The sequence below is a fragment of the Camelus dromedarius genome, chromosome 4 (genome assembly GCF_036321535.1).
Source record: "Camelus dromedarius isolate mCamDro1 chromosome 4, mCamDro1.pat, whole genome shotgun sequence".
NCBI lineage: Eukaryota > Metazoa > Chordata > Mammalia > Artiodactyla > Camelidae > Camelus > Camelus dromedarius.
This window is the reverse complement of record NC_087439.1, coordinates 86089440-86102295: the sequence shown is the minus strand read 5'-3', so window position 1 is coordinate 86102295 and position 12856 is coordinate 86089440. Positions and strand designations below refer to the sequence as shown.

At 39.5% G+C, this 12856-nt stretch overlaps 1 protein-coding gene across 2 annotated transcripts in view; it reads left to right on the top strand.

Annotated features, from left to right (window-relative positions):
• The first annotated feature begins 959 nt into the window (after positions 1–959).
• CUL3 (cullin 3) overlaps positions 960–12856 on the top strand; it is an 89145-nt gene continuing 77248 nt past the window's right edge. The window contains exon 1 of one of the 2 annotated variants that reach the window (XM_031452273.2): positions 960–1406. In XM_031452273.2, coding sequence (XP_031308133.2) covers positions 1341–1406 — 66 coding nt within the window. In that variant the 5' untranslated portion in view covers positions 960–1340. The remainder of the gene's footprint in view (positions 1407–12856) is intronic. The other variant, XM_031452274.2, reaches the window with a different exon arrangement.

The window sequence follows — 12856 nt, the reverse complement described above, 5'->3', positions numbered from 1 at the left end:
AAAGGTTTCAAAACCTGTCATTTTTTTTAATGTTAAAAATGACTTGGCAGTTTAAAGATAGGTTTTTATCATCCTATCTTCTATTCAATACCATTTACCAGAAATATTGCACTGCATTAAGGGAGTTGTCATTTTATTTCAACGGCAACGAAAAAGAGATTTTAACTCTAAAAGTCCTGGGTCCCTCAGGAAATATTACTGAATCAAGAGCTTCTTTAGTTTAAGGAAATTTTGTGGATAACACTTCCACCCCTTAATCCCGACAGCTGGAGTGTGCACATACAAGCCGAATACCTCGGGCATACAGGACCCTAATCTCTGACACTGAAGGTAACTCCTGCACAAACTCTTCTTTCAACTTTCTGGCTTCTGCTCAAGGACCCATCCCTAGTCCACATGCCCTAGAAAAACACAGGAACCAGTTCTAGGACGTGGTTATCCACCTAGCAGCCCACGCTCCTCCGTCAAGACTATCCTGCTACCTCCCTAGCCCAGCCCCGCCCCGCTCAGCCCCGCCGGACCCAGCCTACTACAGTCCCGCTCCTGCTCTCGGAACTTCCCCCGCCCCCTCCGTCCACGTGAACAGGACCCCCCCACCCGCTCCGCGCTCCACCAATCAGCAGCCACCTCCGCCCAGGATACGGTCACCAACGCTCCCCTTTCAAAAAGTCAGCTTACTCCTCCCGCCCTCAGTCCCGCCCCTTTCCCACCTCCCCGCCCCGCTTGCCCCTCCCACTTCCCCAACTCCCTGTTCCTCTCCTCCTCTCCGGTTGGCCCCCTCCCGCTCTCAGACTTCGCCCCGCCCCACACTGGGCCGCGCGCTCGCCCTCTTCTCGCGAGATCTGAGCGTCCCCGCCGCGGCCGCCCGCCTCCCCCTCCCGTCCTCCCACCCCCCTCCCCCCAATCTCTCCACTCTCCGGCTCTCCTCCCTCCCTCCTCCCCCCTCCACCCTCTGGGCCGGATCTCGTCTCGCTGAGGCGGAGGAGGAGAAGGAGGAGGAGGAGGACGTTCGGCCTGCGCAGTGAGATGTTTGTCCGTCGCCGCCGCCGCCGCCATCGCGGAGGAGCGCGATAAAGGGAGCCGAGCCCGGCGTGAGGGGCACCCCGCGGAGCCGCCGCGCCAGTGCAGACCCCCAGCCAAGCCCGAGCCGCCGGAGCCCGAGCCGCCGCCGCCGCCCCCGCCGCGGCCGCCCAGGGGCCGGCCAGCTCCCCAGCCCAGCCCGGGGGCAGCGCCGCCGCCGCCGCCCCCAGCGTCGCCCCTTGCCTGCCCGCCCGCCTTAAATGTGACACCGGCGCCTCGGAGTGCGACCCGAAGCCGCCGCCGGGGAGGGGACGAGCACCATGTCGAATCTGAGCAAAGGCACGGGCAGCCGGAAGGACACCAAGATGCGGATCCGGGCCTTTCCGGTGAGTCTCTTCTCGGCGCCTGGGGCCCGGGGGCCGGGGGCCCGGCCGAGAGCCGCACGCGAGGCCCGGGCTGAACTCCCCCAACAGGCCGCAGGCCCGGCCTCCCCTCCCCCACGCCGCCGGCCGCAGGGCGCGAGCCTTCCCGGCAACCGGGAGGCGCGGGGCCCCGGCGCGGCCGCCCTCCCGGGCCGTTCCCCGCGCCCGGCGCCGCGCCCCCGCCCCGGAGCTGCGCCTCGGGTCGCCCCGCTGGCGTCGGCCGCAGCCGGGGCCCCTTCGACAGTCCCAGCACCTCCCCACGTTCCTGGGGGTGTAGGCCCAGCCCCAGCTCTCCTCTCCGCGCTCGGTTTTCTGGACTCCCAGCCCTGCAAGGATGGGGACTGTCGAAGTCCTCCTCGTGCGGGGCGTGTGTGTAACTTTTCACGTGGGGCTTCGCTGCGGTTGAAAAAATAACCCAGCCTAGAAGATGGCCAGCCAAACGTTTAGGATGATGAAGGGGACTGTCCTCTCCCTCTCTCCCTCTCCTTAGGAAGGGCTGTACCCTCAGCTTACCCCCGACGCAGTGACAGTGGTTCCACGTAATGCTCTGTAGTAATACACTAATAACATCGAGTGTGTTTATATCATCCACAAGCTTCCGAAGCACTTTACAAACTCTTGTGCGGAAATTGCCTTGCCACTCAAGAGGAAGCAAGCGAAAACAAACTAGACGATGGAGTCTCCATTTCTTAGCCCTGGAAGTCCAAAAGAATGAGTAGTCGCCACCCTGAGTTGCTTTACTCTAGGCTTTAGTGACAGCAAACATATTCTGTTTAGAAACTTTCTCTTTTAGCATTTCATTGAGTTACACGCTTGCAGTGTTTAGTATATAGGATATAACTTTGGATGTCGTATCTGATTTAGATAGCCAATGGCAAGCAATTAAAATGCACTGTTGGTAGAGAAACTGGACATACTTGCTCATGTCGCTACAGTAACAGGTACACGTCAAGACAGACAAACTAGCAATTGGACAGAAGATTTTAAAACGGTAAAACTAGAGAAAGACCTTGGGTTTCCTTTCTTAGAATCATAAACATTATATCCTGTGAAGGGGAAGAGAGGGTTTGTACTCAGTTTTTAAAGCGTGCTCTTTCTAAAGTGTAGTTTGCAGAGAGGGAACATTAACAGTTGTCTTAGTTTGAGTAAGAAACAGACTCGGAGAACTTGAGGACCACCCTGAATTCTTCAAATTTAAAAGAAAAAAATACATCTGATGCAGAATTCTGGACTTGTAATAACAAATATTAATGTCAGCGACTTCCTGCTTAATGTACATAAAGGTAGGATATACTCAGGAGAATGAAATGTTTTGATGTTAATTAAAGGAGTTTTGAATTTTTTGAAGTTTTTCCCTAAGTGAATGTGAGGAACTACAAAGAAAGTAAGAAATGTTGACAGAAGAGCACTAATGAAGTTCACTGGCAACTTTTCCCTCATAATGGAACAATGAACTGGGTTTATGAATTTGTGAGTAATGTTAGTTTTCCTACTAAATCAGTTCTGGACATTTTTAGTAGAATCTATAATTATTTAGAATTTTAAATAGTCTTATACTACGAGATTTTTAGGAAAATTTGCTATTCTTGAAGTCTGACTTTTTCTAATTCACATTATTACTAAGATGTGGAATAGGTCACATATGACACCAACTCACTTACGTTAATACTCTGATTAACCAGCTGTATCTTTATCTATGTGTAATCAACTCTTTGAGCTTGTGATTTGCCTGTTCCTACCTGTCCTCTCATTCCTTCATTCATTCAACAAATACTGAGGACTCTGTGCCAGGCACCGTTCTGGGGGCTTGGGATATGTCAGTGTAACTTGAAAGACCAAGATCCCTCCTTGCTAGATCGGTATTGTTGGGAGGAAGTGGTGGGGGAGAATTTCATTATTCCCTTAGCTGAAGATACTACTATGTGACAGGTTACCACAGAGTACTGATTTTTTTTTAAGGAGCACTATGGTCATGAGCTAATTTGAACCCTTTTGGTCTATAACTTGTTGCCCTCAAAGTTTTTCTAAAATCCTTTAATGAAGTTTGTAAGTGTCTAGCGTTTGATAGTCATCAGTAGTTAATATCTGCTAATTTTTGAACACATAAGAGTTTTTTTAATTTGGTAAATATTGACATCACTGGTAAGTAGTTTCCACTGAAAAAAACCATTGTATTTTTTAATATGTAAATCTTAAAGTCATAGTTCCTTGAGCCCTCATTAAGGATACATACATACATACCTCAGTGGGGTGACATTTCACTAATATATTTGGTAAATGCTTGGGTACTTATAGACCTTCAGAATTTTTCTTTTCTTCCCGGTTAGCAGTCTTATACATAACTATATTCTGCATGGATTGCTAGTCAGAAGTAGTAAATGCATATTATTTCATAAAGAAAATATTGTTTATGTGTATTCGTATGTACATACATACAACTATTGTATTTTACATTACCATCTGAGATAATATAGTTACTTTAAGGGAAATTGTAGTTTAACCGAAGGTCTCAATTGTTTGTTTCAGAGTGTTTTATAAAATTGATGTGTAAAAAGTATAAAATATATTTTGGAATTGTTTTATTTTCCTTGAAAAATAGTAAGTAAAGGTACAGGGTATTTTATACATGTGTAAGCCTACTCCAGGTATAGTCCCATCAGTAAAATCAGGTTCTTTTTAGTGCATATATTAAGTATGCCTTCCTCACTGATCACAAGAGTAAAAGTTATCCCATACCACAATTTTTAGCGAAACTTGAATTTTTAGTAGATCTTTTTACAAAATTTTAAGAGAAATTCGTTCTTTTTGAAATGAAAAAGTGAGGAACTTTCTATATGTACAGATGGTGATGAAGGAAATGTTTATTTCAGTTTATAGTGTTCCTGCAGTGGACAAAATATATGTCATTTCACATCTTTTTGGTTTTTTTGGTACCCAGAGTAACAGCAAGGGCCACAGAACTTTTTCAAGGAAGGAAGCTGTAGTTGTGAAACTGGAAACTATACGGATTTGGACCAGAGAATGCTGCTCCAAGGAGTTCCTGCTCTTCTTTCCTTGCTGTTGCCATGTGTGTCACTCCTGAGCTTTTGTTCCACTATGTGGGGTTAGTTGCTGTCAGGTGAACCTTTTGTCCTTATCTTTGAAAAGCCATTCCTCACCATCTGTACTGTCCAGTGTTTGTCCACATGAGCTTGAAGAGTTTGATTGGATTGAAGAGGATATGTTTGAATGGAAATACTGGCCTCTCTGATTCGCCTTCCTTACTTAGCCTTCACAGTTTAGGAGGCATATTATGAAAGTGAATGTCTTTAGACTGTGATCTAGAAATGTCTTCAGTTAATTGGTTTATAGAAGCTGCTAAATCAACGAATCTCTTGTTGTGATGTCCACGCCATAATTCTGAATACACTTCACAGAGCACTGCCTGTGTGGCGTGGACAGCTAATGATGTAGAGGTTGCTGTTACATGGGACCCATAAAGTGACTGACCGTATTAGAAAGTTTTAAGATTATTTGGGATGTAAATACTTAAGACCACAAGAATTTACCAACAAATGGGGACAGTTAATGTTTTTATTCTTCTTAGCTACAGTGATATTTGCTAGATTTAGGGGAGCAGCTTTGATCTTCATAGTAGGTTTCTCTTCCTTAGGGAAAGTAATTGTTGCCTAAAACTACCTGGGTTATACCTCCAGGAAGGCTGAATAATAGTCTCGGAAATCGCACAGAGTTGGGTATTAACTATAAGTGTGTTTTTCATTCTGTAGTATTTTCTTGTAGAGATAAGGAGTCAGATGTAACATTCATTAAAATGTCGCTTTTACTTAGACTGATTTTTTTTACCCTGTTTAATGGTCTTAGGACAGGCAGCTGTGTTGTAGCTGTTAGTACCTCTCTGGCTTTAGAAGTTTAAAATAAAAGGATAAAGCAGTTGTCTATAAAGTGTCTTTTTTTTTTGTCTTAGCTCCCTAGAAAGTAGTTCAGAGGAGCCAAGAAAATTATTAGTACCGAAGTTACTGAATTTGCAACAGTTCTGGTAGTATAGAATAAAATGAGAATTTGACCTTTTAAATAATACACTAGTCATAAGGGCAATTCATTCAAACAAAATAAAATTTCCATTGTTTGTACATCATTCATTCATTATGGCTAAGTAATAATATCATTTCTTTATTTCAGCGAGATTGTATAATTAAGACTAGAAAAAGTAGTATGTCTTCCCTGTGTGTTATAAATTGGGAGATCTTAGAATTTTTTGCTGATATTTTTATTCAAGATTATCTGGGTGTTCTTTAACAGTTTTGTTATATTTTTATAAAAATTACTGGACAGTTTGTAGTTTTAAGTAATGCAACTTTGGAAATGATTCTCATTTGTCCATTGTTAAGTCAGCATGAAGTAAAGGTGCCACTAGTAAGAAATCACTTAGATAAAATATGAATTACAGTTAGTGTCTATCAGTGTATTGTGAAAACTATTTAGCTGTAGTCTGTCAAAGCTATGAATTCATTTTAGTAGCTTTTCTAATTGTAAAAGTTATGTGTATTCATGATAGAAAACTTAATAAATATCTAAACTTATAAATAGGGAAATAAAAGTCACCCATAACCCTTCATCTTTTGGAAAAAAGCAATATTAACATTTTGATATGTTTCCTTTTACTCTTTCATACGTGGGTGAGCACACAGTAAAATTGAGGTGTGATCTTTTTATATGCTTCCTTTTAAAAAATATAGTATCTTACTATACATGTATTTCCATGTTAAATATATTGGAAACATGATTTTTAATTTCTACATAACTCATTTTCTTTACCCATTTCCCTACTGCCAGTATTTTGATTGATTCCAGCGAATCCGTATTTTCTCTGTTATGGATAATGCCACTGTGACTATTTAGGCACATAAATACTTGAGCCCATCCATGATTATGAAATTACTGAGCTAAACATAATTGATACATATTACCAAATTGACCTCCAGAAAGATAGGACTAATAGTAGTACCACCTATTGAATGATTATCATGTGCCACATGCTGTTCTCTGTGCTTTGCATGTGTAAACTCATTTAACTTGCACAACTCTGTAGAATACTACTGTTACCTATTTTACAAAGAGGCCTTGAGAGGTTAAGTAATTTGCTTAAGGTCATTTTGCTTGTAAGTGGCAGAACTAGGGTTGTTTCTAACCCAGGCAGCCTGGCTCTTAAGTGAATGCTTTAAGAATTAATTACACCTCTCAAGGTTGTATCACTTTTAACTTCTACCGTGTAGCAGGTCTTAGCGAACATATTATGTCTTTAATTTCATAGGTAAAAAAATAATGCTTTAATTTGCATTTCTTTGCCTGCTTGTAAGAATAAAACCATAGATAGTCCATAGAGAATTTTCATTTAGTTTTTCATCAAGAGTGTTCAACATATGTTTTTGAAGTATGACTAAAAGGTAAAGACTGAGAGCATAATAGTTAAGCATGTGGACTTTGGACTGCCAGCGTTTGACAGCTCCACCTCTTTCTAGTTGTGTTATCTGTAACAAGTTACTTAACCTCATCTAGCCTCAGTTTCCTCTTCTGTAAAATGAGAATATTATAGGACCTACCTTACAGGGTTCTTGTGAGATAAAGAAAATAAAGCATTAAAAGAGCACCTAGCACACGGTTAACTATTGGTAGTTATGCCTGCATTTAGCCATGATTATGCCACAGTTTATGCTTTTTTTTTTTTTTGCCACAATTTGAATGTTATTTTTGCAGGTAGTTTTATTGGAATACTGTATACTTATTTTAGTGATGCTGCCATTTTTTGGTGCTTTATTTTTAGAACTTACATTTTGAAAAGCTTACAGAGTCAACTTGTGAACCACACTAAAAAATCAGTCTCAAAGGATATAGGTCTGCTCTGATTTAAGAGAATTCCACTGGCTCTTGGGAGGTGGGGAGTAGACTCAAAAGAGAAGTTTCAATAATGATTCTTACATGGTCATTGGAGTAAGTGTAACCTTTGCGGAGTTACTTTTTTGAAGGAGTAAACACTCATTTGGTATGTGCATTCTAATATGTACATGGTGTTCATCTAAAAGTACGTTTTGGTTTTCTTATTTCCATCCTTTTTTCTTCCCTTTCTCCTCCACCCTCTTTTTTTGTTTCACTCATCAACTAGGCTGTTGTCCCTGCCCAAAGCTTATATCAGACACCCTTTTGAACCACAAAGTACTTAGTGTTTGACATAGTGTAGGTAGTTAGTGAATGATTAAGTGAGAAACTAGTCCTTAGATAAGTCGATGCAGGTAGTACTCCGAGATGTTTGAACTCTTTGCAACTACAAGTGAAGCCTTAAATTGTAGGTCATTAGTGATCTGAAAGGTGAATCAGCCTCATCTCCTAAAACAACAACGACTTGAAAGTCAAGGCAGTATGCCGTGGCGGTAACCTTGGATTGCCTGTCAGAAGACTTAATCTCATGTCTAGTCTTTTCTGTTTACTAGCTGTACTCTGCATTTCACTCCCTTCACCGTGACTCCTTCCGACCAGCCTACAGCCCTCGTCCCACTGCAGACTGACTACTCTGTATCATCAGCCTGTTTGGGGAATTTTCTTTACCTTCTTTTCATCTGAGGTTTGGCTTTGCCTTGAGGATACAGGCTCATCTTCTTGAATTGAGGTGTCTGTTTCCTTATAATCCTTGCATCATTGGGCCTAGGTGCCATTTATTGCCACATCTATCATCCTCTTTTATGGCTTGGGCTCTTGTGAACTACTCTTTTGAGTGCTTCTTGTGACCATCTCGTAATTTCTTAACACATGCTCCCTTAGTCACTGAAGACTTTAATACCTTCTGCACAGACGTTCTTGCTAGTTTAGATCTTTATCCATTGCATGTGTGGCAGAGTCATTCATTTAATTTGTTTTAAAATATATTTATTCAGTGTTCCTGCTAGGGGTCTGGCACTAAATATACAACGATGATTAAAGAGATCTGGACTTTTCTGTATTACAGTGATCTTCACTCTGTCTTGGAGCTTGTCATCCCACCACTTCGGACATCTTTTAACTTCAGTATTACATTCTTTCCTAGCTCTTTATGTATTAGGTGTAGGACTTGAGCAAATCACTTACCCTCTGTTTCCTCTTTTGTAAAAATGAGAAGACAGTAGTACCTACCTCATAAGGTGGTTGTAAGGGTAAAATTAATACATGTAAAGTTCTTAGAATAGTGCCTAGGACATAGTAAGCATTATAAATAAATGCAAGCTATTACTATTAAATTATTCTGTCCTGCTTGTTGCTTGTGTCCTTCTCACATTAATGTGCTCTTAGATTTCAAGAAGACCCCTTTCATTCTCCCAAGCTGTGGTGCCTGTTACTAGTTGCCACTTCTTTCCTACTACCTCCCCAGAGCAAGGCCAGAAATATCAGCAAAAAGCCTCTTGAGTCATTTCACTCATCTGCCTTCACTGCTCATATTTTTTAGATTGTTGTGCACTCCGGGAGACAATTCCGAGACTGTGGTCTCTAACTTAACTGGACTCGAGTGCCTCTGAGCAATTTTTTTGTGTCCCTGGTAAGCTCCCTTTCCACTTTCTTACATGAGCTATTTCTCACTTTAATCAGAAGCTCTTAATTGAGAATTCTCTTACCTCTCTTTTTCAAGAAACTTAGCTACTAATGTTGTCTTGTGTAAGTTCCTTCAGCTTTCTTCCTTTTCAGTTATATTATTCTTTAACCTGTATCCTTACTCATTCTTGACTTCTTCCCTCAGGTCTCAGATAAAGAAGATGTTCCTTTTTCTTTCTTCCCTATCATGGCAACTACCATACTATCTCCCTTCATAGCCAAAAATCTACAAAAAATAGTATCTCCTTTATTAGAACATGGTTTTTTTTCAGAGGAGACAGCAGGGCTTTTTGTATTGATCTTTGTCAGTGCCACACAATAGTATCCAGCAGTGTTGAATGAATGAACTGACAGACTCTAGTTTTTCTCATCTTTAAGATGAGAATTTTAGCAACCTTTCTCACAGATTAATTGGGAGGATTAAAAGAGATAATATCAGAAAGTGCTTGCTAACAAACAGTGGCATCCGTCAGACAGAAGAATTTTCTAATCAGAAAGTCAGTAATTTCAACTAAAAGTAATATGTTTCATATAGGACAGTTTTCTCAAACTCTTACAGGGTCTCCAGGGACCCAGGAGGTCTAGGAGGAGTGGAGTAGGTATTTTCAAAAATCTCCCTCTAATCGTTTAGAGCAGTTTATACTTTGCTCTTTGTATAGAAGATTTCATTTAAAAAGTTCTCTAACCATTGCTTTAAAACCACTGTCATTAATCCAGGCTTTTTAAAGTCTAGAAGAGTCCTACTTTCCCAAGTTGACACAGTTAATAGGAAATCGAGAACTGATCCTGTAGTTGCCTTAACCCCTAATCCAGAGTTTTTACTGCTAGAAAGCACTCCTTTATTTTTAAGTCATTTTTAAAGTTGAAAATGTAATTAAGTTTTCTTAACTTCACTTTCATTTATTTAGTAATTGAAAAAGGAATGGACCTGAATTTGCTCTTTAGATGAGAAAGGTTACTGCTAAGCAAATGAATAGACTTTAAAGGAATATCTTTTAGCTACTTCACGAAAATATAAGATTCTTTAGAGATGCTTTTCTGTAAATGCAAGCCATCATTGCTAAGAGGAATTCTTTAACATACTGATTGTAAGTCATTCTTATCTAAAGCTCTTAACTGAGTGACACTTAGCCTCTTGAGTTTGCCCTATCCTCTTGAAAGTAATCATGAAAAATTCTTTTTCACTTTTCTTTTCCAGTTTATTAATAGTATGAGATGTTGCTTTATAGAATTAGTAACTACAACTTGTTAAATGTCCACCTTGTGTTAGGCTCTGTTTTAAGCACTTTGAACTATAATTATCTCAGTTCCTCACAACAGTCTTCAGATGTTGTTTCTTCATAATCTGTCCAGGGGCTCAAGAGAGACATAGTAAAATGTGTATGTTACATACACACCTAGGGAAGGGCAGAGCTGGAATTCAGATCCCAGGTGTGTCTGACTCAAAAATTCATGTTCTATTACACCACAATGCCTTAGTTATTTTCTGTGAAGAATTTGCTAGATTCTGGAGTATTTACTTCCTTAATAGGAATATATTGGAAAGTTAATTCTGAGCTTGCCATTTAGATGACTCCCCAGGGACAGATCCAGGGCCCCTGAGGCTTACACAGTGCAGTGCTCTCTTTATGAAAAGAATTCAAAATTAGTTTCCCGACCTTAGAAGGAGCTTTTGCAAGCTTAAGCTTCATAAGATTCAAGGTATATGCACCTCTCATAAGGAATACAGTTATAAAAACTTTGAATCAATTGAAGTCTGTATTGTTCAGTAAAATTTGAGTATATAAGTTGCTTAAGGGGGTCCTAGTTTGTATGGACTTGGTTAAAGCAGTCAAAATCATAACCCATAAGGAAGATATATTTAGTGACGTATTTCTAAGTTAACACTTTTTAAATTTTTAAGTTAAAGACCAATAATACACGTTTTGAAACTTTTTTCAGTTGTTAGAAAGTTATCTTGTTAAATATATGTTTAGAAAAAGTAATTCCTTAAAGTTAATATGTTTAAATACGTTAATATAATCTTTAATTTTTTGTGTCTTTCAGAATATGCTAAGTAGTAGTAGGTTAAATAATGAAGTGAGTTTTGAAGTACAAAGATCAGATACTGTAATTCACTTTTCCTCGTGGAATATGCAAATGAGACATGAAAGAAGTGTATTCTGATGAATGTTATCACTAGCCAAATAAACAAGTGATTTGTTTACTCCTATTTGTTTTCATATTTTAATTTTTAAAAGCTAAAAAGGACTTCAGAGAGGATCTATTCTAATGTTATTTAATAGATGGGGAAGCATAGGACTGGAGAGGGTGATTTACCCAACTGCTCATGACTTGAATTTATGGAAGAACCATGACTAGAAGCCTGATTTTTGGTTAAAAGCTCTTTTCTCTAGAACAAACTGAAATAAGCAGATAGGCTTAATAATTCGTGTTAGTACTAGGCTATTCAATTATAAAATGATTTCTTAATACCAAATACCCAGGTGACTTGAGTTGACACAGTGTAATGGAAGGATACTTAGCTTAGCTAAGGACATGTGGATTCCTTCATTGCTCTGAGAGATCATGGATAAGCTACTTAGCCTCAGTTTCCTCATTTGTAAAATGAAGAGATTTTAATTTGGGATTTTCTTAGGCTCATTACAGCTTTCAGAATTTCAGTCTAGGAGCTGAATTCTTGTGTGTTCTCCTGTGGCCTAAAACATTTTGTGTGATTTTGCAAAAGTCACTTATCTTTTCAGCCTTAGAATTCTCTTAAAAATAAGAATGGTGTATTTCAGTGTTGATTGTTAAATCCTAATATGAAGTAGTGGGAAAGTTAGCTGTGTTCTTACCTCTTTCTGAGTAATCTGTTAGTTTTAGAGAAATTTTGAAATTTGATACCAGGTTTTTGTAAAAATTTCCTATTATAGACCTTTGCTGTCATATCACATTTGGTTTAGTTAGGTTCATTCAGAGACAAAACTGGCAATTACACTGTTTCACATTTTTTTTTTTCTCTTTCTTTGGATTGTGTGTAGCTGATACTAGTAATATTTTGGATTTAGTAGTATGTTGGGAAATACAGCACATGTTTTTATTATTTTTAAAGTGTTGATCTTGTAGATGTAATAACTTATTTACTTAATAGTGAGGGTCTCTAATTGTTCGAAGAGTTCTAGTCAAGTTAAATATTGTATTCTCTGGATAAAAGATATTTCATGGTGCCCAGTAACATCTCTTTATCGGTGAAAACAGCACCAAAAGGACAGTGACAAGCTTCTTGACTTAATGAGAATACTTAAGATTGCATCGTATTTGTTGTGGTCATCATCAGACTATGAAATGTTACACATACATTTTTAATGTATGCAAAAGTCACTCGCAGAGATATAGTTGAAAGAATATTGTTAAGTACTTTTAAGTCACTTGTGACTTCACTGGACTTTTAGTAGGCTAATCTGAAAGCTTGGCCTTATGTCTTTGACAGAAATTTTCCAGATTTTCTAATTGATTTTTGAAAAACCTACTCATGTTGAGAACTGAAATGCAGATTAAAATAATTGAACCTTCTGTTGATGATGTAGCTTTCTCATAAATGTTGCTGTTGTTATATAGTGATATTAGAGGCCACTTGAATGTAGATCAGACTGAGTTTGATTTCACAGCATTGTCCCAGACTAATAGGCTCTTCTAATTGATAATCTTTTTCTCCTTCCTTGACATCAGTCATTACTTTGGCAGCACAATTCCACTCCCATCTTATCCTCACTTTTAATCAAGAGAAACCAGTTAACCAGACATCAGCAGGCTTAACT